This window comes from Aethalodelphis obliquidens, unplaced genomic scaffold (assembly GCF_003676395.1).
Source record: "Aethalodelphis obliquidens isolate GAN/ISIS:26980383/991018 unplaced genomic scaffold, ASM367639v1 scaffold118, whole genome shotgun sequence".
NCBI classification, from domain to species: Eukaryota; Metazoa; Chordata; class Mammalia; order Artiodactyla; family Delphinidae; genus Aethalodelphis; species Aethalodelphis obliquidens.
The window spans coordinates 2,492,769-2,519,278 of NW_020838062.1; the positions used below are offsets into that span (position 1 = coordinate 2,492,769).

The following is a 26,510-nucleotide window of genomic DNA, read 5'->3' on the forward strand; positions in this document are numbered from 1 at the left end:
GCTCCTTTTCCCTTGGCTTACTGCTTTCCAGCATTTTCCTTTTGATCCTAGAATATGCCCAGTTGGTTCCTACCACAGGGAATTTGCACATGCTATTCCTTTTACCTGTGGATGCTCTTCCTATCAACAACCTTCACACGGCTCAGTCCTTCTTGTCATCCAAGTCTCGTATCAACCATAGTCTCACTGAAATTACCCACCCATCACTCCCAAACACCCCCCTAATTGATGTTCTTCACAGTTCTTGTCATTCTTGTGTGTTGTTTGTTGACCCTTGTTTATTATTGTATTCCTTACGAAACAGGAATCTTCAAGAAAGCATCGATGGGCTTAGCACACTGCAGGGTGCAGCAGCTTCCTAGATCTTTGTTGACCGGCAGAAATTCCTCTGGAAGTGGCTGTCACTACTTGCAGCACCCCCTATCCAAGAATCTTGTTCTTTTCTCTTCTTAGTATGACCTGCCATTTTGAAATTAACTCAAATGACTTTCCCCTCCACCTTTACCCGAGCACGCGGGCGCGCGCGCGCGCACACACCCACACACATACTCACAGGAGCTCTTGGGCGCCAAATGCGCGCCCCCTGAGGGCAGGGATGCAGCCTGGTTTTGCTCACAGCTGTATTCTCAGTGCTTGGCACGGCGAGAGCTCACACCTTCCGTGACTGAGCGAGGCGCTTTGACCCCTCCAGTGGGGGCTGGCTTTGCTCTGCGTCGCCCTCCGTTCTCATCCCCCCACCCATATCCCCGTCCTAAAGGCGCCCAAGGGGGAGGGGTCCTCTCCATTCCTTCGTTCCCTCCTTCGTGGGCTTGTTGGTTCATTCGCTAGTTCATTCATTCATTCATTAGTACATTCATTTTACTCCTCCCGCCTCCACCCGAGCACCTGGCCCCACCGCGTAGCTCCCCTGGGGTCTGGCCTGACCCACCCACCCAGGGCTCGGCCCCGCCCCCTTCCAGCCCCGCCCCCTCTCTGGGCCAATCGAGACCGGCGGGCCGGGCGGGGCCGGAGCCAGGGTGGGGCCTCGCTCTCCCACTACCCACGGCGGCGCCCGCGGCTCCGGAAACGCGCCGTGGGGCTGCTGGGCTCAGCCGGGTGCTGGCGGCTCCGTGGCGCTTCCTGCCACGCCGGGCCTGGGCCGCGCCAGCGCCGCTCCGCCGAGGACCGCGCGTTGGCAGCCGCTGGGCCGAGGTGAGCGTGCGGGCCACAAGAGGATGTGCGCGGAGCCCGGGAGGGTGTGCGGGGCCGGGATGAGCGCGCGGGCCGCCAGAGGATGTGCTGGGAGTCGCGGATGAATGTGCGGGTCCCGGGTGATCGTTTGGGCCTCGGGAGGATGTGCAGGGGACGGCCCAGGAGAGTGTGCAGGACTGGGGTGAGTGTTCCAGAAAGTGTGCGGTGGGGGGGCAGGGGGCGGCCAAGCTTTGTTGGGGGGCGTCTCTGTTCCCGCGGGAAGCTGCTCGGCCCTGGGGCCAGGTGGAGCGGGAGATGGGTCCGGGATGGCGGGTACGAAGAGGCCGAAGGCCTTCCCGCGGCGGACAGGGGGCGACGGTTAGGGGCGGGAATCGCTGGACGTGCTGAGGCCTACGCTGCTTTTGGGGTGACGCTAAGGGATGGGAACCGGTTGCTATGGGAAGAGGGGGCCCCCACCCCAAGTGCAGAGGAGGCCAAGTGGGAGGGGGCGTTGGGAGGTGTTAAAGGGCTTTTCCCCAGTCTGGGGGAGGGGCTGAACAGCAGTCGGAGACGCGGGGTAGGTGTACTGGGGACTTCCTGCTGGCGGAGTCTCTCCTTTCCTTTTGGGTGGGGGTCGAGCGTTAGCTTGTCGGGGAGGATGGGGGGACAGCCTAGAGCCCAAATGCTGTGAAGGAGGGGGAGGGGCAGCCCTTGCTGGGTGAAAACGAGCTCCAGGCCCTCGATCTGAACAGTGCTTTTTCTGTCGCCCTTCTGGGGCCACCATCACCCGCTCCAGTGCCCCCCCCTTAAACTCCTTTGCTGCCTCCTCTAGTCTATATTTGGGTGATTAATTACATGTCTTTTTCCATCCTCCCCCCCACACAGTCGCCTGCTGCCCGAAGCCCATGGTCCCTTTCAAACACCAACCCCGCCAGAATCCTGGCCCTCTTCCCGGAGGTCCCACCCTGTTCCAACTGACACCCTCCAGCCAACGTTGGCCCAGCTGGGGGCCACCAGCCCCCTTCAGTCTCCTTGGTCAGTGAAATATTTCCTCTTCAACCTCAGACCCGACATTTTTCTTTTACCAAAGGATTTCAGATGGGATTGCTAGAACAGCACCCCCTCTGGGTACTAATGCTGCCTCGCCCCATCCCCCATCCTCCCTCCTGCCCTGGGCCTTTAAGTAGAAGCAGCTTGCACAGTGCCTGACACAGTCCAATCCATTCCCCCCAAATGTCTTAGGACCTACATTTAGAATCCTATCGAACAGTGATTTTCAGCCTTCTTTGGGTGAGGAGACCCCTTAGAAAATCACTAGAAACTGTGAATTCTCTTCGCAGAAATCTGACAGTCAGCACAGAGAGTGGGATCCCGTTCAGGAGGCTCATGGGCCAGAGTCCTGTCTGATGAGCCCTGGAGGTGAGGAAACCTCCAGATTCTAGACGGGCCCAGTGCTAACCAGGCACAGAGCAGCATCCCAGTTTCCTGAGTGCTGGTTGAAAATGCAGATTTCTCATCCCCACCTACACCAGCTGCTCTGTCCCGAGTTCTTAGGAAACCCCAGGCCAGGGTTCTAACCCACCCATCCAATCCTGGCCCTAACCTGCCTGGGCTCCCCAACTGCCCAGGGCCCCTTGGGATTTGCACAACATTCCCCCACCCCCATTTAGAATCGTTCATATCCTGGGCAGTGTGACTTAAACGAAGCTATACTTAAAATTTATTTTGATTTTCAGTAAGAGAGCATGCGTCTTCTTGGGGAAATGGGAACATAAACCTTCCCTCAATTAAGTACAACAAACACTACAAAATCCCCTTCTGGTCTACCTTCTGGCTTTTTATAGAAGGCAAAGAAAATGGAAACCTAAACAGAGAGAGACAGGTGCCCAGGCAGAGAGACAGGAAAACGGGGAAGACGGAGACAGATGCCTCCCACCCACGCACACAGAAAAAGGCACACACAGACGCAAACATCCCGAGAGAAACAGGCTTTCCTGGTGAAACACCCTCTCTTTTGGCCCTTTAGGATTCACTTCTAGTAGCAGTGCATTTGCACAGCACAGGGTGGGCCCAAAGGGGGCCTTGGCAGCCACATCCTGGCGGGACGGGTGGAGAGCTGCCGAAGGCTAAGCCCAGCTCCAGCCCAGGGGCTCGGCTTAGGATCCCAGGCTTGCCTGACTCAGGTGGATTGGGGTCTCAGCAGTGTGTTCAGTCTCACAGCCTGTCCTTTGGTTGAGCACTCATGACCCAAAAAGACATGTTCCCAGAAGGAGTACCCAAGTCTGCTTCTGTCCCCCCAAGTTATTTCAGTCCAACAGGTGGGATCTTACCTGCCTGACTAATCGCTCAGAACTGTTCTGAGACATGATGCCATCCCTGCATCTCTCTTTGGGGCAAGTCTGGATGTTTATAGACCATGTCTGCTGGCCTTAAAGCTGGCCATGCTGTTAGAAGACGCCATGGGGACGCAAGATGGTGAGAAGTATTGTTTTCGATTCTGGAAGCACTTATATTTTTATATATGCCAGTGTCGTTGAACCATCTCTGCCCAGAGATAGTTCTCTCGATCTAAACAACACAACTCAAGGGAGAACAGATATCCAGTAAGGAGAATTTTGAATCTAGGTAATTAATAGGCTGATTTAGGGTTAGGGCTAGGCGTGGGAGAGGGCGCTGAAGGCACCCATCTGAATTAGGTGATCGAGAGTGCAGTCTCTCCTGTGACCTGTAAAGATTCCCTCCAGGGCATTTTTGCTCCGGCCCAGAACTGAAATGCACACCAGGAGACACCTGTTGTCTTCTGGGGCCTGAGGACATTCTGTTTCAGGTCCTTATCTAGATGCTCCAGGGAGTCCAGGTGTTTCTGGCACCCGTTTGAAGTTTCTGGAAGCTGCCAGATTGGTCTAGTTTGGGTGGCCTTGCTCCCTCTCCCCTGCCCCCACTGCCCAGGGAAGGATGGCACCTGCTGAGAAGGTTGCTTGGCCACTTGTGCCATGGAATTAGTCTAACACTGATCTTTCAGGCTCAGAAGTGAGCTTTCCTAGTAGCGAGACATCCTAAGGAGGGGTCCCGAGCTCAAAGGTGACCAGAATACACCTAATTATTCACTATTTTTTTGTGACAACTGTTGGCTTTTGTCTCCACTGGGTTCAGCTGTTAACTTCTGTTCTTTCAAGTCAAAGTGAAATGATTGGTTTGGTTCTCAATGTTTCTGATTCAATATGGAAAATTGGATTTAAATAAGTTGGTTAAAATTTACATTGCCATCTAAAGCACATTTCAGGAACATTTGTTCACTCACGTGAACTCTCATGTTTTAGGAAGCATGATTTTTCAGAAATGTGTCTGTGAAGCAGCTGCAGTGTCTGTGGCACTTGGCTAGGTCCAGAGTGGAATCCGCAGTCAGCTTTGATAGGGCCTTCACTCTCTGGGAGCATATAGTCGTTAGACTCTATACTTCAGATCCCACTTACAGAAGGAAGATAATATTTATATTAAGAGGCAGAGATTTGTTTTCCTGTAGTCTTTCTACCGGTTGGGTGAAGAAGTGCGCTTACAAGGTTTGGGGCATGCTTTTCCATGGTGAGTGCAAGTGCCTCACATTCAAGGTCAGGATCACCCTCTGTATCCATCGGGTGCACTACAGTGGTTTTCATATTGTGCCTGGAATTGCTTTGACCTTGATCTCCCAAGGTCCACTTTTGGAAGGCAGTAGACACCTGTATGTGTCACTTTTGTCACAGTGCAGTTTCTTTTCCAGATTAGTTCCACCGTTTTAAAGTGGAGCAGTTGGGCAGTCCGGCTTCTGAATTATCAGATTGTTTTCAGGATCGATGATGATGTTGCTTTTAACTGCAGTGGGATTAATGTGTATTATCTTTTTTAATGATCTTCCCTTGCGTCTCATAAAGCTTTTACCCGATATGCCTTGTTCATTGTGCAGAGTTTAGCTTCCTTTTGGGAAAGCAGGGCTCACTTTTTCCCTCCCGTTTTTATGAGCACCTTCGAAATGTTCTCTGTGTGTCTGTGGGTTCTGTCACTGTGGGTAGTGATCTGAAGTGCACTTGGGTTAAGTCCCCTGGGCAAGCCTGGTACAGGAAGGGCCAGTCCTGTTGCTACACAGGAATTAAAGGATAATTAACAATTCACTTGGGGGTTGCGGCTCCAGGACTTCCACAGTTAATCATGCCAATTAAGTGAAAACACTTTGGTGGGATCCGCTCAATTAAATGGGAACACTTTGGGAGGACCTGCTCAATTAAACATGGGTGGCTTGGAAAAACTGTGAGTGAGAGAGAGAATGACATGTGTATCTATTGCGCAGGGAGGGTCTGTGATGGCATGTTCATGGGAGGATTTAAAGCCAGTCCCCTAAACCCATACGCACCATTAGGCTTCAAGGACACTCAATGGCTGCCTGGCCTTTGGATAAGGCCTGGTGTTAGATATTACCTGCTGGCATATTACTTCTCTCTTTTCTGGTGTGGTTTGAAATGTCTCAAATCTTGGGAGCTAGACCTTAGGCAAGTTGGTTCACCTCTCAGATCCGTGTCTTCCTTCTCTGTCAAATGGAGGCGGGAATGACTATAGGTGGCGATAGTTACATTACGTGAAGGGAGAAGCGCAGTGCCAAACGCACAGTAGGCGCTCCGTTAATGGAAGTTTGATGCGTTTAACACACCCCTCCCCCCACAGTTTCTCACATGCCCGCTGAGTGTTAGGAGCTGCTGCAGATGCTGGGGATTCGGGGGTGACCAAGAAAGAGAAGGGCCCTGTCCTGTCACAGGTGACATTTCCCCCAGGGAGAATCAGGTAAAAACAAGCAATTTCGGAGGATACGTTTTAGGTAGTGAAAAGTGTTATAAGTAAACCGTGATGGGGCTGCAGAGTGAAGTCATTTGGAGGAGGTGACACTTGAATGAGGCCCGAGTTCTTCGCAGGAGCCACCTGAGGCAGGTTCAGAGGCCCTCAGGGGTACTGCCTTGGCATGTTTCTGACTGGATGAAGGCCGAGGGTCTGGAAGGAATGACTGAGACGTGGGGTGCAGACGTGGGTCTGGTGGGCTCAGCCAGGGACTTGGAGGGGGTTAAGGCCTTAGGTCTCTGGCCTGAGGGTGGTGAGATGAGGCTTGTAACAGACCATCTTCCTCAGGAGGTGAAGGTGAGATGTTCTCCTCTCCATTCTACACGGCAACAAAACCTCAATGTCAATTGGAAGCGAAGTTTTTAGAATGAATTGTATAAGTAATCTATGACCATTTCATTTTGTATTGGAAGCCAAAGTCAAACCAGACATCAAATGTATAACAGGAAGAATCCAACTGCTCCGAGGGTGCCCCGCCTGGGTGACAGTGGGGTACAGAGGGCTTGGCTGCTGGGCACCTGGGGCTTCCCTCACACACTGGGGAGCACCTGTGCTGCCAGCTACTTAAAGATGGAAGTAGAGTTTCCGTGGACACTGGGGCCAAAGAAGGCCTTCTGCTCACACCTGTCATGGTTCTGATAGCTTGGGGGGATGATCCCAGGAAGTGACAACCTCATGGACCTGCCTCTAAGCTGTCTAGGACTGCCCACATACTCCGGCCAGCCCTGGTCCTCTGTGCCTGCCTTGCCTGTGTGGGCACCTCGGGATGTTGCCCAGCTTCAGGGGCAGTTCCCTGTTGTCTCCTTGGCATTAGCCCTGTCCTCTCACATGCTGAGCGTCTTTCTTATCCAGAGTCAACTGAAATCTTTTAAAATTGTTGTTCCTTTCTGATTACCAAAGAAATGCAGTTTGGTTACTAAAAATTCATTACAGAAACAGAAAGCAGAAGACCTTTCTAGACCTGGACTCTACCCCAGGGTGGTGCACACTGCAGTCTCGATGTGCTCATTCACTGTGAGTCACTCTCAGTTTATTCCTTTTTTCTCCTAAAACATAAATATATACCGTTCTCTTCCCTTCTCCTACCCTCTTTGGATTTTTTCAATAAACAGTTACTGTCTGTCTATAATCTTCTTTGAAGGAGGATTCAAATTTTTGTAATCTGCTGTGTGTCATTCTGCATTGGCCACCTGTTGATTTTTTTTTTCATTTTCATTTACTTTTTAAATGTTTTCTGTTTTTTTTCTTGTCTCTTACCACCAATTGATTTTATACTTAAGCTCTCCAGTCTTCTTCCTGCTCTGAGTTGTAGGATTCTTCAGAAAGGTCTCCCTCATGTTTTTATGACGTTGGGGTTATTGAGACTCTTCCTGTTGGTTATAGTATATTGTTTTCCATCCTTTTACTTTTAACCTATCTCTGTCTTTACATTTAAACTCTTTATATTTAAAGTTTCTTGTTGACAGCATATAGTTGAGTCTCATTTTTTTAAAAAAAAATACAATCTGATGATCTCTGCCTATTAACTGGTGTGTTTAGTCCATTTATATTTAATTTAACTATCCATATGGTTGTGTTTAAATTTGCCTCTTGGTATTTATTTCCATTTGCCCCATATGTTCTTTTTCCTTTGTGTTTTTTACCTTTCTTCTTTTGGATTAGTTTTTAGAACTGTATTTTATCTCCACTACTGGCATGCATCAGAGTCTTGGAGGGCTTTGTAAAGCACACAGATGTACATTTTATTTCTACGTATGTTATAAACCCTGCACTACCTTATTATTTTTGCTTTAAATGTTCAGTTATCTCTTAAAGATTTAAAAATGAGAGGAGGTAAAAGTGTTTATATTTCTGCACATATTTACATTCTTGATGTTCTTCATTCCTTTGTGATCCAAGTTTCCATCTGGTATCATTTCCCTTCACCTGAAGAACTTTCTTTAATATATCTTGTAGTACAGGTCTGCTGGTAACAGATTCTTTCAGCTTTTCTCTGTCTAAAAAAGTTTTTATTTTGCCTTTATTTTTGAAGGATACTTTCCCTGAATATAGAAGTCTCGGTTGACATGTTTTTTTTTTTTCCTTTAGCACTTTAAAAATGTCATTCAGTTGTTTTCTGGCTTGCACATTTTCTCATAAGAAGTTAGCAGCTATTCCTATCTTTGCTCCTCTGTATACAACATCTTTTTTTCCCTCTGGCTGCTTTAAGATTTTCTCTTTATCACTAGTTTTCAGCAATATGATTATGATGTGTCTTAGTGTACATGTGTGGGGTTGTTGGGTTTTTTTTTTCGTTTTGTTTGTTTGTTTAGACTTGCTAGGGGGTAATTGGGCTTCTTGGATCTAGATTTCATCAAATTTAGAAAACAATACATTTTAACCATTATTTCTTCAATAATACTTTTATCCCCCTCCTCCTTTCCCTCATCTTCTCAGATTCCAGTTACATATGCGTTAGACCACTTTCTGTTATCCTCAAGTCACTGAGACTCTGTTTTTTAAATATGTTTTTCTTTCTGATCTAAATTTGGGATAATTTCTATTGCTGTGTCTTCAAATTTTCTAATTTTTTAGGGAGGAGAGGGCTGTGTCTAATCTGCTGTTAATCACATCCAATGAAATTTTCATTTTAAATATTACAGTTTTTACCTCAGTAAGTCCCATTTGGTTCTTGTTTATATCATCCATTTCTTTTATTATGTTCCTGTTTTTCTTTAAATACTTATACATTGTTAAACTAGCTGTTATCCTTGCTTGTGAGTTCCGTCAGTGATCATTTCTGAGTGTTTCTATTGACATTATTTTCCTTTCCATGAGTCACATTTTCCTGCTTCTTGACATTTACTTAATTTTTTATTGGATGTTGAACATTGTAGAGATTATGTTGTTGAGTGTCTGTATTTTGTTGTTTCACTGTGAAAATTGTTGGACTTTGTTTTGGGAGGTAGTTATTTGTGGAATAGTTTCATCCCTTCAAGGCCTACTTTCAAGGTTTTCTAGAGCAGATCCAGGGTGGCTGTGGCTCCAGGGAATAGATCAGTCCTACTACTAAGGTATGGCCCCTCTGATTCTCTACTGACTACCCCACGTGATCACTGAGGACTCCCTGCTCTGGTTGGTTAGACCCTGAACATCTCCCTACCTTTGTGTGTCCTAGGAATTGTTGAACTTACAGCTTCCTGGTCATTCTTTTCCTAGTCTTTGGGAGTTTCACTCTATGCATGCATGGCTTAGTAGTTAAGAAAGACTAAAGAGGAGCCTTGTACAGATTTTTTGGAGCTCTTTTTTTCTGTATGGCTCCCTCCTTTCTGGAACTCTCTTCTGCCTCAGCTTCCCTGAACGCTGGTCTGTGTTGATGATAAAGCCACCAAGCTCTGCTTGGGTTCCCCTTCCCTATACTCTCAATCTGGAAATTGCCTCCAGGAAGAGATCTGGGCCACTGATAAAGCTCCCCTCATTTGTTTCTCTTCTCTCCAGGATCATGATCCTGTGCTGCCTGCTGTCCAATATCTAAACACTGTTGTTTCACATCTATTTTGTCCAGTTTTCTACTTATTTATGGCACGACATTAAATCTGTTCCTTGTTACTCCATCATGGCCAGAAATGGAAGTCTCTGTCCAACCCTTTTAATATAACATCTAATTTTATGTAAAAGTATTTCTGGAGTATCTGGGTTCTGTACTCCTTGAGCTAGTGTAAAAATGCTTCCTTTTCATATAACTGTGAGCCGAATTGACCTGACATCAGAATAGAAACTGTGTTCCTGTTTCTGTGAACTCACTGAAGTGGGAGGCCTGCGGTGCATGCACACCTGTGGTGGGATCCAAAAGACAACGGCAACTTACACATGTGGTTCAGATCCTTTTTTTAGCAACTTAGTCTTTGAAGATCTTTTGTTTTTTTTGGAGGTGTCTTTTTCCAGGTATTTTGTTCAACTTTTCATTTTGTCAAATATATCACAGAAACATTCTTGTCTGCAAGCTGTCACCTGGTGAACTGTTTCGGTGGGGTGGAGTGTGGCCTTTAGACGGCCTTACTGCTAGTCAGGAAGCCCTGACTCCTGCTCTGTTATGTCTCTTCCCTCCAGTAGCCCAGTCTGGTTTTTTGTTGCCCCTACCAAGTTGAGAAGGATCTCTCACTTCCTAGTTATTTCTTCTGATGTTCTTTTGGGGATGCTTCCTTCCTGTGCAGTGTGAGCATTGAACTCTACAAGGCCTACTGCTGGGAGGCCTGTGGCCGACCTGTCTCTGAGAGCCAGTCTCCCTGCCACTGGCTCTTGGTCTGAGTTTGTCTTCTCCTGCCTGTGCCTGGGCTAACATTCATTTGTCTTGTGTGGGTTCCCTCTGGCCTGCCTGTATCAGTTCTCTGCCAGCCCACTTTCCCCACTGTTTGGGATGCATTTTGTTAGGTATATCCGTGCTCTGGCTTGTCATTCAGCCTCTGTGCAAGAGAAGACTCAAGAAAATTTAAAACAGGGGAAAAGGAAATCACCAGTCTCATCCCACGGGACCCAGAGGCAGGGCTGCTGTCACTCACGGCTCTTTTCACTTTCCTTAGCTCTGCCTGCCCCACAGGGTCTTGCCCTTCCACAAGATGGATTCCTGGGAAAGCAAGTCCTGGCAGGCCCCCTTGGGGTGCTGGAGGCCCAGGTGAGCTGTGCTTCCTTCAGTCTGGCTTGGGAATCTGTCACTGCTCCCTGATTCTGGCCTTGGACTCTGCCTCTTGCCCCAGCATGACACACAGCAGGGCCTGAACCCCCCTGCTGCCTTCCCTCCCTCTCTCTGCTTCTCTCCCCGGAGGCTGCCAAGGAATGGTTGCCTGCCGGGCTTGTAATTCCCATCGTACTGATGGGGGAGCTGCGTTTCAATCCAGGAAAGTGATTGAACTGAAGTCCCTTGGGAGGACAGTGGGAGCCAGGGCCACGGCCCAGGTCTCTTGGTACGTGGTCAGGTTCTCTTTCTAGCACTTCTTGAGGCTTGTAGTTACATTTCCATGTTAGCAATGCACGCTCACTTCAGACTCTCACCTCTCATCCCTGGGGTTAGTGACACTGCCCTTGCCTCATTCTAGAGTGGATGGAAGGACAGATTATCCCTGGGAATTCTTTCAGGATCCGGTGACATTTGGTGACGTGGCACAGTACCTCCTCAAAGGGAGTGGCTGAGGCTAGATCCTGAGCAGAGGACACCGGCATATTGAAGGAATGTGACCTCTGTGGGTAAGGATGCCCCCAGCCCTTCCACAAGCTTTGCCACCAGCTTCACGGTCCTACGAAGCTGGGAGTAGGATAAGGGGCACCTGGCATAGCGTTCCACAAGCTCACCTTCCAGGGGCTTATGCTCCTTGGGAATGGGCTGTGAGGAAGTACAGAGGGTCTGCTACACCCGACATCTCAAAGTAGCAGGTGTCCCTCCCCACTCCTAATGGCATGGAAAGAAGCCCCCTCAGTCTTTCATTGGGAAAGAAATTAGAACAAACTAGCCACTAGCATTAAATACTTATTTTACATCTTTATTGGAGTATAATTGCTTTACAATGGTGTGTTAGTTTCTGCTTTATAACAAAGTGAATCAGCTATACATATACATATGTTCCCATATCTCTTCCCTCTTGCATCTCCCTCCCTCCCACCCTTCCTATGCCACCTAATTAAATACTTTTTTAACCCACAAGTTATATAAATTTCATGGCAACTTTACCGTAGTTTACCGTTGAGAGAGGTTGACGTAGCAAGCTCCTTTGCACCATCAGGGGCTGCACGTGGGGAGGTGGGGAGGCTTCTTCGGAGGAGAGACTGCCAGGGGTCAGCTTTGACAGTTATGGAAGAACCCCAAGTTCAATGTGTAGACCTTGAGGAGGGCGGATGGGGGAAAGGGAGGATCAGCTCCTCAGGAAGACAAACTGGCACCCAGATGGGCCCAGAGCTTGCTTCATCCACAGCCCCTGGAAGGAGCCGACTGTTGGGAAAGGCATTTTAAATGGAGGAATGACTTGCCTAAGGGAACAGCCAACCCAGCCTTTGGGGATTGAAAGGCTCTCCCCTTCAAAGGCCCTGAGCCATTCCTCCTCGATCCTGACGTCATCTCTGGCTGCTGCCATAGCTTGTTTCCTTTTCCGCAAGCAGGAGTTCCTGTTCTGAATCCTGACTTGGTCTCTCACCTGGTGCAAGTCAGACCCATCCCCTCGCGTGGACCGAGCTGAGCATTCAGGTGAGTAAAAAAGAAACCTGAAGAAATGTCAGGGCATCATTGGGGAGGCCCAGGTGAGCCCTTGGGGTGGGAGTGGCGTGCCTGCCCCTCAATCACCTTGACAGGGAGCATCCAGCAATCGGGCCCTTATGCCCCTTCCATCTCCCGCGCTTGTTTCCAGCTGGGCGGGGAGCCGCCATCCCGCCCCAGTGGCCCCAGGCCCGGTGCTCGGCGGCTGTCTCAGGAGGAAAGTGATTGTTGAGAGAGGAGAGTAACCTCCTTCCTTCCGCCTCGGCAGAGTGCAGTGTCTTGTGGTTTTCATTTCAGAAAGCATCTGGGTGACCCAGCCGCCGAGGATGGGTGAAGTCGCCCAGTCACAGGAGATGGCGTCCACGAGCTCCCCGACGGCCAGCGAGCACAGCCCTGAGGTCAAACAGAACGGGGACTCTGAGGGGAGGGGAGGGAGCCCCCAGAATCTGCCTGTAGAACATCATTTTGCATGTAAAGAGTGTGGGGATGCCTTTCGGCTTAAGGTCCTCCTCGTGCAGCACCAGCGAATTCACAGTGAGGAAAAGGGCTGGGAGTGCGGCGATTGCGGGCAGGCTTTTCGCGGGGTGTCTGAGTTCAACGAGCACCGGAAGAGCCACGTGGCGGCAGAGCCCCGGCCGGGCCCCAGCCGGGCCCTTGACGAGGCCGTGGAGAAGAGGGAGCAAATGGAGAGGGAGGCAAAGCCCTTCGAGTGTGAAGAATGTGGGAAAAGGTTCAAGAAGAACGCGGGCCTCAGTCAGCATCTGCGCGTCCACAGCCGCGAGAAGCCCTTTGACTGCGAGGAATGCGGCCGCTCCTTCAAAGTCAACACCCACCTCTTTCGCCATCAGAAGCTGCACACTTCGGAGAAACCCTTTGCCTGCAAGACGTGTGGCAGGGATTTCCTGGATCGCCAGGAGTTTCTCAAGCACCAGCGGATGCACACCGGCCACCTGCCCTTCGACTGCGATGACTGCGGCAAGTCCTTCCGAGGGGTCAACGGCCTGGCCGAGCACCAGCGCATCCACAGCGGGGCCAAGCCCTACGGCTGCCCCCACTGCGGCAAGCTCTTCCGGAGGAGCTCAGAGCTCACCAAGCATCGGCGGATCCACACGGGCGAGAAGCCGTACGAGTGCAGCCAGTGCGGGAAGGCCTTCCGGCAGAGCTCCAGCCTCCTGGAGCACCAGCGCATCCACACCGGGGAGCGGCCCTACGCGTGTGGCGACTGCGGCAAGGCCTTCCGGGGGCCCTCCGACCTCATCAAACACCGGCGCATCCACAGCGGACTGAAACCCTACGAGTGCGACAAGTGCGGGAAGGCCTTCCGCCGGAGCTCCGGCCTGAGTCGCCATCGGAGGACCCACAGCGGGGCAAGACGCTGCGAGTGCAGCGAGTGTGGCCGCGTGTTCAAGAGGCGGTCCGCGCTGCAGAAGCATCAACCGACCCACCGCGAGTAGGGAAGGCCCACGGCCCCGTGGCCGGCAGCGGATCCCCTCGGGGCCCGGGGCCCTAGAGGGGGAGGGCAGGGTCAAAGGAGATGAACAGTTTTGTAGCGCTTATATATTTTCTCTTCAGAAAGGTTGAAACCAATTTATACTGCCACCAGCAATTTATAAGTGTTTGTGTTTCCCATCTTGCCTATCGAGAGTAGCTTCTACCATTTTGATTGAGTTTTGGCTGGTTCAGCTGGAATCGAGTTCCTTCAAGGTATTTAAATGCACAGGCCTTGAATTGGAGAACGAGAGAAGAGAAACCCGGACGTGGGGGTGGAGCTCAGGATGCTTGGTCCTCTCCTGCAAGCTCCCCCTTCAAGGAAACTGAGACCCAGAGCTATTCAATGATGGTGTCCACAGAATGTGATCCCGACTTTCCCCAACAGAAGATCGATCGCCCCAAACTTTTTTGGCCTACTTGAATTTATAAATTTTTAGGGTTGTAAATAGAATAATCAAATGTCTTATAATATTTAATTTATTAATTTAGTTCTACATACATATTGTAAATCACATATTATATAGAATAATATATTAATTTAGAAAAGATTCCTTTTCTCCCTAGCTCCACTCCATGAGATCTTTTTATCCTAATTCCTCATATGCATTTCTAACCTCACCGTCTTCACCAACCTCAGAGGCCCTTTGGAGTCATCATTTTCAAAGCACACATCCAATGACTTCCATCCATCCGAACTATGTGCCACGTAGCACTGTGACAATCCCTGCACAAGGGTCTCACTAGAAAGCGCCTCCCAAGCCATAAGTACAGGTTCACGTAACATTAGAATGATGGTTGTCGTTTTCTAATTTATTCTGTAGCTGTACAATGCAACCACTTAAGGTTTTCCTTTTTTTTAATGACCTTTAAAAGGCTTTTTTAAAGCATCGAAGACTTGTCATTGTGAGGTCATACTCTTAAGAAGAAGTACTGAATCTGAGTTAAATTTCTTTTGTGTCCTTTTTTCTTAAACCAATTCAATCTGGTGACTCCCAGGCATATCCAATACTAGCGTCGAATGGGGTTTGTTTCAGGCTAATGGGTCTTGTCCTCAAGCAGCACTGCTTTGTTCAAAATCAGGTAGTTGAGAGAGCATCCCCGTAATAACAGGGACGTCGCAAGGACTCGAGTGTAAGGTGACGCCTTCCCTTCGGGAACGATAGCCTCGCACATGGGGCCTAGATGGTACTTCTCCAATCCTCCGTTTCCACCTCTGTAAAATGGGGATGATCACAGGACTACCTCCTAAGGTTATCGCAACGACTGCGACGCCGTGCCTGGCGTGGAGGTTCACACTCAGTGAAGTCATCTGCCGTCATCACCATGGTTATTGCTGTTCTGTGACTCATTAGTACCCAAACTGAGGATGGACCCAGGCCTCCTGACTCCTAGTCTCATCTTCTTTCTCTCACGTGATGACTTAAAATACTGTTTCCGTTTTCGTGCATGCAGAGTACGTTCATCTCCTTTGACCAGTTACCAAGTTACCTTTGGATATATTGACTTTATACAGCAGTTCTTTCTGTATCGATTGTGATGATCTCTTTTCCAGTTTTATTGCTTTGCTCTTTGTAGCAGCTTTATTACATTTTTGTTGTGCAAGCTTTGATTTTTACGTATCCAAACATTCACTGTTGCCAGTTGAGTCTTAACTTCCATTGCTTCAGTAGTTAGAGATGATGACATTTTCTTCTAGAAGTTGAATTACAAACGAAAAGTTGAAAACCCTGCCCCACCACAAGGAGCTCCAGGTGGGCAGGCTGGATGGAAATGGGCCAGAGACACAGGCTCACTCCTCATCCAAGATGCAGACTCTGCATGTCTGTGGGCGGTACTTGACTATCCAACCTGGCCACTCAGGCACTCGAGAGGAATTTCCATCTCGGATTGGCCAGAACACTCTGACCGTTCTTCGGTATAGCCCTAACCTTCAGCAGCAGGGCTGGGCCTCACCTAGATCAACGGGGCGGTCCGAACTTGGTCTTGCCAGCTCCCGGGAGCCTTGGCCATGCTGAGCGTGGACTCAGTGCCTGAGCAGCAGATCCACCCGAGAGACATCTAAAACACAAGAAGACTTACCCGACTGACACCGTCGCGTGGATGGCATCCTCCTAGCGAGTGATTCTGGAACTAGAAAGAGGTCGGTTTAGTGGCTTCTGCTTTTCGCAACTAGGGGGAAATTCACCCATGCGTTCTGACGTCACCTCCTGCAGCCACACCTAAGAGGGGCGACAGAGCAAAGGCTCGGAGACGAACCGTGCCCCACTGATGGCCACACCAGGCCTGGGCTGTGACTTGTAACAGCCTTGCCCAGGAGGGGCAGTACAACAAGGGTTTGGAGGGCAACGATGCCCTTCTGACGACGGCCCACGTGGCATAAAAGTAGAAGTTGGTCATCCTGGGGCTGGCCTGTCACTTTCAGCAGCAAGGGCTGGCCAGGAACCTGGCTCCTCCAGTGGCCCGCAGAGCCCACAGATAGAAGCTGGCCTCACCGGGGCTGTAGTGTGACTTCCCAGCAGCTGTGCCTGGGGTAGAGGCTGGGAAGCAGGGTCCCACAGTGACCCTTGTGACCTTAGCCAGAAGGTACTCTGGAATGGCCCCCAGGCCACGCCAGTGGCTCTCTGTGACGTCTCCATCCTGACCCCCGGGCTGGAGAGAAGCTGACAGCACTTGTTGCGTAGTGATTCTTTCTGCTCTGGGGGCCTCAGTTCTTGCAGTAGTTGTGAATCTGTGTGTGAAATCACTACTTCCTTCTCTCATGAGTTTTCTCTTTTCAAGCTGTTATGACGTATTTGCTACAACTGTTATTTGGTAAGGAATGTTGGCGTCCACGGTGGGGCAAGTCTGGCACCTTAACCTGGAAGTACCTTGCCATGTCTTGCCCGGGTTTTATGAAGGATCCAGATGCAGTATTAACTCAGAACTTAGCGTCGCCGTCACCGCTGTACTTGTCCCCAGCTAGGGCATGGCATCTTGGCATCCCGTCATGCCCTCCTTTCCTTTGTTCCACTCTTGGTTCTATGATTTTCTCTTGAACAGGCCGTCTGCCAGAGTGAACACGTCTTTTCCGTCACTCTGTTTGCAGGTGAAGTCCGTGCTCTCTCTGTGGCTTTAATGTGTGTCCCGTAGTTGCACCGAGTTCAAGTGTTTGCCTCTGGTCCCGGGGGGGTGGATTTCCTTGGACTCTCTAGGTCTACTGCTACGTCAGATGCAAAACGTGATCAGACTTGCTGTCGTGTGTGCTTGTCTATGCATTTGTGTATCTACCTCATTTCATTTTTCTTTCTAATCACACGTATTCCTTTTGCAAGGCAAATGGAGAGCAGGTGGGTTATACAGAATGCTGGCTCTCCTTCGAAATAGGCCCTTTTCTTATATTCTGAAAGAAACCCTCCATTGCTTTTATTAAAGTTTTGAATACTTGCTGAAATTTTCAAAAGAAAGTAACTGTTTACCACTTGTGCTGCTTAATAAGATTAACCGTGTGGATTAGTTGTGTCATACCCATTAGTTGTGTCATTCCAGGCTGAGCCCCACCGGTTACGGTGGGCGTCAGTCTCTCTCGCGTGGGGCTGCATTCCACGTGCCTGGGGCTCCAGCCCCATTGTGCGCCATGTGGCCCCCACCCCGTCTAGGCCACATTAATTCAACCAGAACTGAGCACCTGACTCAAAGGCAGCAACCGGTCCACAGCGCTGGAGACATGGACCAGACCTTTCAGGTTCTCCAACTGTGAAGTACAAACAAGGAAACAGAGAGAAGTTTCTAGTTGGTGCTGGAAGAAAGAGGGAGCCACCTGGGATTTAGAGGAGTTGCCCCCATGGGCAGCACCAGCTTGAAGATCTGTGGGCTCCGGCTGGGCACCCCCAGAGCAGCCTCAACCCCAGCACCGCAAGGGAGGCCTGACTGGGTTACCTTCTGGGATCTCTGGCAACTGCCCTCACCGGTCCACTTGTGTCCCTGCCATAGACTCCCTTGACCTAGGCCAGCTTGAGTGGGTCTCTGCTTTTTGCAGTCTGTCAAGAGCAATTGCATTGTCCCACGTGGCTGCTTCCTGAGAAGAATAACACGGCTCGCTTTCCTCATGTCCTACCTGGCCCTCGTTCCTGGCCCAAGGCCCACCTGACTGTCGTAAACACCTGTTTTAAATGTGGTACTGTATTCTGTTTGCTAGGGTGGGTGCAAATCTATGCCTCCTAGTCTCTGAGTTTGACCAATGCTTTTCTGTCTGGGCACTGTTCCTGTACTGACCCCGTGTTTGCCCCAGCAAATGAGTTTAAGTCACCGCCCACCCTGTTCTTTATTTTGGAAGTGTCTCGCTACTCGTAGCAAACCCGTCAGATTGGGGAATTGATAACTTCTGTATGACTAGTATCCTTACGTTGTGTAGTTCTCATTGCATCAGTTGGGTGTTTATTTTCAAGAGTAGAAATGGTCTCTTTAAACAAAAATGGCCTTCAGCACTACTTGCAGATGTGAGGACAGCTGTGTCCTGCCCCAGCTTGTATTTCGGTTGTTGGCACTATTTCTCATTCCTCCCCAGTCCCCTTAACTTGTCTGTGTTATGGCACTTACTATAACCAGCTTTGCACTAGAGCTTCTCCCTCCCACCCTCCCCGGCCCATTAGATTGTGAGCTCTTAGAAGACAGGGTGACCCTTCATGTCTGATTCCCCTTCCAGATCCAGCACAGTGCCTTGCATCGAGTAGATTTCAATAAATGTATGTTCAATGGCATTGGTCTTCCTTGACTTATTTCGTCAAAGCTTGCTTTATCAGTTCTCCCCTTCCTCTTTTCTCCACGCTCTGGAGTTCCGCCCCTGCCTTGCCCCCCCGCCAGCCCCTGCAACTGCCTGCTGGATGCCTAGAGGGGAAAGCAGGTGCCCTGAGAGAGAAGGCTGGTTTTCCTGGAAGTTTAAGCTCTCCCTTGGCAGAAGGGGCCTGTCATTCAGCCAGTTCCCTCCCTCCACTCCAGCTGGAGCTCTCCCCTGGGTCTGAATTCCAAGTGGAAGCAGAAAACCGGCTTGACCCTGAGCTTCTCCCCTAGGAATCAGGAATGGGGTGACAGAAGTGGCTTCTGGGACTTGAGAATTGGCCAGCCTCTCTGGGCTGCGTGGGAGTGGGGAGGTCAGTCTTCTTGGTGGCCAGTGGCTGGCCTTCTCTGTAGTGTCCATAGCCTCAGAAAAGGCAGGTGACAAGGACAGGCTGCTGGCTTCCTGACCCTCCCAAATGCAAACAAACAGAGATCGGCCATGGAGTCAGCTGCCCCATCCTGGAAGGCCAAGTGTAAAGTGGGCTCCAGGAAGTGCTTGGGTTGGGCCCTTCTGGGCCACGATGTGCTCCAACAAGAGGAAGCCACATCTTGGAAAGGTGCATGACTCCACCCACCAGCCCAGTCTCCCTGGAGGCGCCCAGGCAAGGCCTATGTCATCTTTCCCCCATGGTCCCATCCTCACCACGCTGTCAATTATTCTTCTACCCAAATGCAGTTTCTAGCAGGTGGCGTGATGCCGCCCTGCCCCACGCGCAGCCCAGTTTGGAAAGAACCATGCGTTTGCTTTGCCGGTTTCATGATGTGCTTGCTACTAAGAGTTTCACCGAGTTCTCCTTAAAACATGTGCAAGCTCTGTTCTGGCAAACTTCCCTGTGTAGAAGTCAAGGCCACAGGTCCACTTGAATAGCTAATAATGGGCCCAGGGGAGGGGGGACAGCCTGGGGCTTTTCTCTTGGGGCCTTGTGGACCTCCAGGGCTTCTCTCAACACCACCCTCCTCTGAGCGCCCCCAGAAGTCTTTTGCTTACCTGAGAGTTCACAGTCCCCAGACCCCCCCACCTCATGGGCCAGCGTCTGAGCCTCCCTCATTGCTAAGGAGGCTCCCACCCACGGCCCTGTGCCCCAGCCCACTTCTGCCCAGCTCACAGACCACCTGGGAGGGGCCACAGTCCATTCAGGCTGCTATAACAAAAATACCATACACTGGGTAGCTTTTAAACAACATATTTATTGCTCACAGTTCTGGAGAATGGGAAGTCCAAGATCGTGGTGCTGGCAGAGCTGGTATCCAGCGAGGACCTGCTTCCTGATTCATAGATGGCTGTCATTTAGCTGTGTCCTCCTGTGGTGGAAAGGGTGGGGGAGCTTTCTGCAGTCTCTTTTATAAGGGCACTAATTCCATTCATGGGGCTCCATCCTTATGAACTAAAAGCCCTCTAAAGGCCTCACCTATTAATCCCATCACATTGAGGGTTAGGATTTCAATGTATGAGTTGGGGGGGCGGGCACAGACATGCAGTCCATAGCCAGCATGTAAGTAGAAAGGGGATACTTCTGCTAAAATGCAGAATACTCCCAATAGTCTCCTAGCCCACTAGGCTGAAGCTTCCAGAGCTGTATCGAGGTCCACCCTCACCAGCTCCTCCAAGAGATGCTGAGCATCCGCTGGGTGCCAGCCCCGCTGGCCCAGGTCATCATCGGAACACTGGGCTAAAATGCATTTCATTCAAAAGACTGACTGCTGGGCTGCCACTAGCCTCACATTGAAGTGCACCGTTGATGTGAGTCTGAGGTGGTCCAGCAGGACTGGACTGAAACTGTCACACTGGTGATGAGAGAAAGAAGAAAGAAGGAGAGAAACTCGTGGGCAAGGCTGCCCTGCCCACCATTAATGGAGGTGAGGGGACTTGGGCTTCTCTTGGATTCATGCATTTATGAGTTTGACTTATACTTTGGTGAACTGCTTGACCTTTTTCCCACTGAGCACATATTACTGCTTTAATTAAAATATTTTAAAATATATAATAAAAATATGGCCCCCAAATTTTTTCAGGCAAAACAGCTTAGAAAAAAACCCTGTACTCTCTCACCCCTCACCCCTTTTCTGACCTTCATTCAACAAGCATTTATTGAGGACCTTCTGTTTTCCAAGTCCAAAAGAGAATGACGTAACCCCTGCCCCGGGGACAGAGCACTACAACGAGACAGACCCATAACCAAAATGCTACCACAAATGGGACCCAAGTTCACAAAGCTGGGCTCTTAGGATTTGTGCAGTTTAGTGGATACCGGTTACACTTGGGTTAAAAATAAAAAAATAAATTTAAAAAAAACACTGCAGAGCCAAACACAAGCGCATAATTAGCAAATGAACCACCCTCCCTCCATCCTCATGTCCTGTTGATTTTACATCACAAAGACCTTCCTGTCTGGGGCCCCGGCCTCAGAGTCCATGGCGGCGCCCATGATGCAGCTCAGCCTGGGCCTCCCCTCATCCCTCCCCAGAGCGAAGCGGTGGAGATGATGGATCAGATCGTGCACTGGGTGCGGGAGGACCCCTCTGGGCTGGGCCGGCCCCAGCTCCCTGGGGCCCCGGCCGCGGAGTCCATGGCGGTGCCCATGATGCTTCTCAGCCTGGTGGAGCAGCTCGGGGAGGCCGACGACGAGCTGGCGGGCAGCTACGCGGAGCTGGGGGACTGGTGCGCTCGGAGGATTCTGCGGCACGTGCAGGTGGGGGCAGGGCAGCGGGCGGACGGCGGCCGCCAGACAGGGCCTGGGGAGCTGGGGGGCAGAGCGACCCCCTACGCCCCACCCCCGGGGCGCCTCCTCCGCCCGCACCCACCCCCGGAGCCGGGCGCCGATGGCTCCCTTTACAGACGGGGAGATGGGGCGAGGTGCGGGCCCAGAACCCTCGGGAAGGGAAGGAGGGCCCCGGGGGAGCCGGGGTGGGTGCCAGAGCCCCAGGCACGTCAGGGAGCAGGAAGCCTGGCCGCACTCAACTTCGTTCCACTTGAAAGTCTGGTTGGAGATGACAGGTGAGTGGCACGTGCCCGGAGGATGGGAATGGATGCAGCCTCAGCCTTGACTCAGAAGCCCCACCCCCCAGACCGGGAGACGCCTGCACTCTGGGAAGCTGAATGGGAGGTGCTGAATTGTTGGGGGTGGGGACTGCTGACCCTGAACCTCTAGAAGCCTCACAGCACCAAGCTGGCACGGAAGATGGCCAAGGCCAAGTCCCAAATCTCGCCATCAGAGAATGAACTTCTGAGATTCAGTAATTCTGAAATTTTCTCCAAATGTAACTGTTATTCCAATTTCGTTACACACTTTCATCCTCCGACTTTCAGGACCCATGCTCTCAGTTGCCTGTGACTGGTTCATTGGGTCCTTGTGCTGTGCACTTGCCTCAGCATGACCTCATGCTTTTCGAGGATTTGAGAAGAAAGGTTTCAGTAGTATGTTTTCCACAAGGAAGTTTGTACTGATAAATGGAATAGTTATAAATGGAATATTTCCTGCCATATCAAGAAACAAAGGATGTCACAGTCACCAACGATTGCAGCCCTCCAAAGTGAGCTGGTGAGCCCTGAGGAAACTCCGGGCTGAAAAGAATACCTGCCATCCAGCAGCCGTCAGACTGCAGCCACTCCCCACGGTGAGCCCTGAGGAAACTCAGGATGAAAAAACACAGGATACTGGCCCCAGATAGCTGAGGTACATGTCAAAGGAATGATTTCAGTGAGCCCAGACTCTTGCATCTTCCCAGACATAGAAAAGCACTAAATTCCTTACCTTGAGATATCTGGTTTTCTTTATTTAACAATAATTTTTTGATGTTCCCAATTACCTGCTCTTCATTGCAAAACTCCTATATATCCTGGCTCCTCCCCTCGCCTCCTTGGAGCAGTTTCTCAGAGTTATCTGAAACGCTGTCTCCCGGGGTGCAGTCCTCATTTTGCCTCAAATAAAACTTAACTCGCAACTCTCACGTTGCGCATTTTTTAAGTCAACAGAACCTAGGATTAACAGTTTGGTCAAATCTCAAAAACCCATTGTCTTTAGTCACTGAAAACTGTCGGCATCTATAGCAGTTCTTGTGACAAGATTTCCTTGAAATTTTTTAGCAGTTTAAGCATTTTGTAAAGTCTGGTTTGACGTTTGTTTAGTTGAGACCAAATTGTTTTGTTTTGTTTTGTTTTGTTTCTAGCCTTCTGTTTATTTTCTTTAACAGCTTTATTGAGATACGACTCACACATGATACAATTCACCCATTTGAAGTGTACAATATGATGACGTTCAAAACCATCACCAGTTAATTTTAGTACGTTTTGTCAGGTCAAAAAGAAACGCTAAACCCTTTAACTATTGCCCCCCCCACATCAACCCCCATCCCTCCTGTTTTGAGAGCCTCGTTTTTCTCTAAAACTTGATTCTTTTCTTCATACCTTCAATTCTTTATTATTTCAGGATCAGAGATGATTTATCAAAGACAGAGTTGTATACAACTTTGGAGATTTTCCTTCTGGAAAATCTTACAAAATGAGAATTCCCCGTAGGACTTTTTCTGAAAATATTCATGACCTAAATGGAATCAAACAGCTGAGTACTAAATTTCATTCTTAAAGTTCTTTTTTACTCAGTGCAGTGAATGCTGTGCTGGTACACACCGAACCACTGAATGACGTTATTATTCTGTATTGTATTATTATTTAAAAATGTATAAATGTTCTGTATTTTATATTCTTTTAAATTTATTTTAATTACACAAGCAAAACATGGGTATAAGCTCATTTTAAAATATTAAACAAATAGGGGTAAAATAGAGGCCCTTTTGGCCACTCTCTAGGCCCCTCCTAATCCCCCCGAAAGGATTCTTCCTGACATTTTCCGCACATTCACGTGCATATAGATACATATACGTGGGAGAGTTTCTCACACTATATGATTATTCTGCAGCTTACTCTCTTCATATAATGAAGCATGCCTGGGATAGAGCTTCTAACTACAGCTCAGTATTCCACAGCACAGATATAGCATGCTTTGTTCCCTGCTTCTGCTCCCTGGTGCACATTCAGGTGTCTTGCAGGGTTTTGGAAACAATGCTGCATGGGCAGCCTTGCCCCATCACACAGGACAGGATGGATGCTGAGTCAGGTAGGGCGGCACTAGATGGCTTCAACAAAGAGTCCACCAATAATGTGGTGGTTTACGGAAGACTGAAGATTATTCCTTGCCCACAGAAGTCTGAGCTGAGCGGTCCAGGTTGATGTGGCAGCTCTGCCCCGTACAGTCACTCAGGGACCCCGGGTCCTTGCATCTTGTTTATTCTGTCTCCTCCAGACCAGCTTATATGCCCGCCCCCCACAATCCACAGCAGACCAAGACTTCGGTAAAATGCAATAAAGACGTCATGGCGATGTTGAATTGCTATAACAGCTTCATAACACTTCTTCCTGATGTCTGTACTAGCCTCATCATCGACCACTAACAGACAGCTAGTGGCTGAGCAGTGGTCCAGGGACCATGCCCAGGAGCTCGGCTCAAGGACATTGCCTTGACTGCGGGGTCAGCTCCTGCAGTGGCACACCCGTGCTCGGGCACCAGTGAAGTGAAGGGGCCACCACACCAACCCCATAGGAGACTGGGAAACCGTCTAGCTGAGCTGCCCAGCGCCCAGGAAAGACAGCCTCAGGTGGGGACAATGAACAGTCTCCTCCACAGATACTCAAAAGTGGCATTTACTGGGTTCAAAGGATATGGGCACTTAAAAAAATAGATACTGTCAAACTTCCCTCCAAAAGAGCCTGTATCAAGAGTATATACGAGCTCCCACTTCCCCCCACCCTTGCCAACACTCATGGGAAAATGGTATCTCCTTGTTATCATTAGCATTTTCCTGATTACTAACAGTCAGGTTGAGCACCTCTTCAAATACTTATGGGCCATTCCCATTGACGCTTCAGCGAACTGCTTGTTCATATTCTTTGTCTTTTTTCCTTTTGACTTGTAGTTCTTCTTATCTGCTTGACATTAGCCCTTCATCTGTTATACGTGTTGCATATGCTTTCTTCCACAGTTATTTATTTTTAACTTAGTTTATAGTACATTTATTGTGATGCAGAAGTTGTATTTTTTATCCTTATGCCGTCAGATGTTAGCGAGTTTTCCTTTTGTGGTGTCTGCATATTTGCTTAATAACATCTTTATCCAAGGACTAGAAAGATATAGTCCAGTTTTCTTTTTATAAATCTGTTTTTATAGTTTTACTTTTTTTTTTTTTTTTTTTTTGCGGTACGCGGACCTCTCACTGTTGTGGCCTCTCCCGTTGTGGAGCCCAGGCTCCGGACGCGCAGGCTCAGCGGTCATGGCTCACGGGCGCACCCGCTCCACGGCATGTGGGATCTTCCCGGACCGGGGCACGAACCCGTGTCCCCTGCATCAGCAGGCGGGCTCTCAACCACTGAGCCACCAGGGAAGCCCGGTAATTTTTGTATTAAAGAAATTTTTTTTGTTTGTTTTTATGTATTTAATTAGGATCCCTTTTCTTTTTTGGCTTCTGAGGTCTAAGTTGTACTTTAAAAGTTGTTCCCTCCTCCAACATTATATTTTAAATGTACCATTGTTTCTTCTAGTAGTTTTATCATTTTGCTTTTTTAATCTTTAAATCTTATCCATCTGAAATTTAGTTTGCTGTATGAGGTAGGGATTCAACTTTATATTTTTCCGAGATGGCCACTTAGGGGTCCCAACACCATTTATTGAGTGACTCATTTTCCCCTGAACTGAAATAACAGTTTTATCATATACTAAATTCTTATTTCTATTCAGGTGTATTTTAGACTTTCCTTTTTTTCCTATTCTGTCATTGTCTTCATACACCATTACCATACTTTTTAAATTACTGTACGTTTATTATGTTTTAATATCTGATGGCTATTTTCACTCCTTTAGTTTTCCGTAGTAATATATGAGAATCACCTCGACAAGTTCCAACAAATTATATCTTATTTTTGAGATCATTTATAGTTTATAGATTGATGTAGGGAGATTTTGCATCTCTTTGAGGTTAAATTTTCCTGCCTGAGAACATGGTAGACCTTTGCATTCAGTCAGGACTTTTTTTTATGTCCCAGAGGAACATTTTAAAGTTTCTTTTCATAGGTCTTGCATATTTCTTGTTAAGTTCATTTCTAGATATTTTATCTTTTTTGTTAAATGGAGTTTTTTCTTTCATTATGTCTTCTAGTTTGTCATTTGTCTAAATGATTCTGTACCCAGCCAACTTAGTGCATTCTTCTTAACTCTTTGTAACATTTTAAAGTAGATTCTCTTGGATTTTCCAGATATAGAGGCATATCATCTGCAAATAGTCATCATTTCAATTCTGTTTTGTAATGTTTTAACCTTTCAAATTGTGAAGTACAACACAGATGCAGAGAACGGTGTAAATCATATATGTTTTACATGCATTTCCTGAACTTTAAATAAAGTGAACATGCTTTTAGGGATTTCCCTGGCAGTCCAGAGGTTATGGCTCTGCGCTTCCACTGCAGGGGGCATGGGTTTGACCCCTGGTTGGGGAACTAAGATCTCATGTGCTGTGTGGTGCAGACAAAAAAAGAGTGAATATACTTTTATAACCATCCCCAGATCAAAAACTTAGAGTCCTACCCTCTGGCCCCAGCATGTCTGCTCGAAATCATCTCCCTCTCCCTCCCTAACTTCTATGGTAACCATTTCCCTGCTTTTCATCAGAGTTTCGCCACCTGAACATACATCCAACCATAAAAAATGTGCTTTAAGTTTTCCTCTTTTAAAACTTTATATAAATAGAATTGTGTCTTGCTTATTTCACTAGCGCTGTCTTTAAAATTCACCCATGCTGTAGTGTATATAGAGTTTATTCTCATATTTTGGTAGGGTATTCCTCTGTATAACCTTTTATTTATTTATTTTTGGCTGCGTTGGGTCTTCGTTGCTGCGCGCGGGCTTTC

At 48.8% G+C, this 26,510-nt stretch overlaps 1 protein-coding gene across 7 annotated transcripts; it reads left to right on the forward strand.

Moving 5' to 3' along the window:
- Window positions 1-1,079: 1,079 nt before the first annotated feature.
- Window positions 1,080-17,961, forward strand: ZNF275 (zinc finger protein 275). 7 transcript variants are annotated; one of them, XM_027097928.1, is made up of 6 exons: window positions 1,080-1,191; window positions 6,967-7,047; window positions 10,593-10,684; window positions 11,146-11,253; window positions 12,160-12,244; window positions 12,551-17,961. In XM_027097928.1, the coding sequence occupies exon 6, from the start codon at window positions 12,580-12,582 to the stop codon at window positions 13,705-13,707; it is 1,128 nt and encodes a 375-aa protein (XP_026953729.1). In that variant the 5' UTR covers window positions 1,080-1,191; window positions 6,967-7,047; window positions 10,593-10,684; window positions 11,146-11,253; window positions 12,160-12,244; window positions 12,551-12,579; the 3' UTR covers window positions 13,708-17,961. The 7 variants fall into 7 exon arrangements, with proteins under 7 accessions (XP_026953729.1, XP_026953731.1, XP_026953728.1 ...); XM_027097930.1 differs by lacking the exon at window positions 6,967-7,047 and having other exon boundaries at window positions 12,157-12,244; XM_027097927.1 differs by lacking the exon at window positions 6,967-7,047.
- The last annotated feature ends 8,549 nt before the right edge of the window (window positions 17,962-26,510 follow it).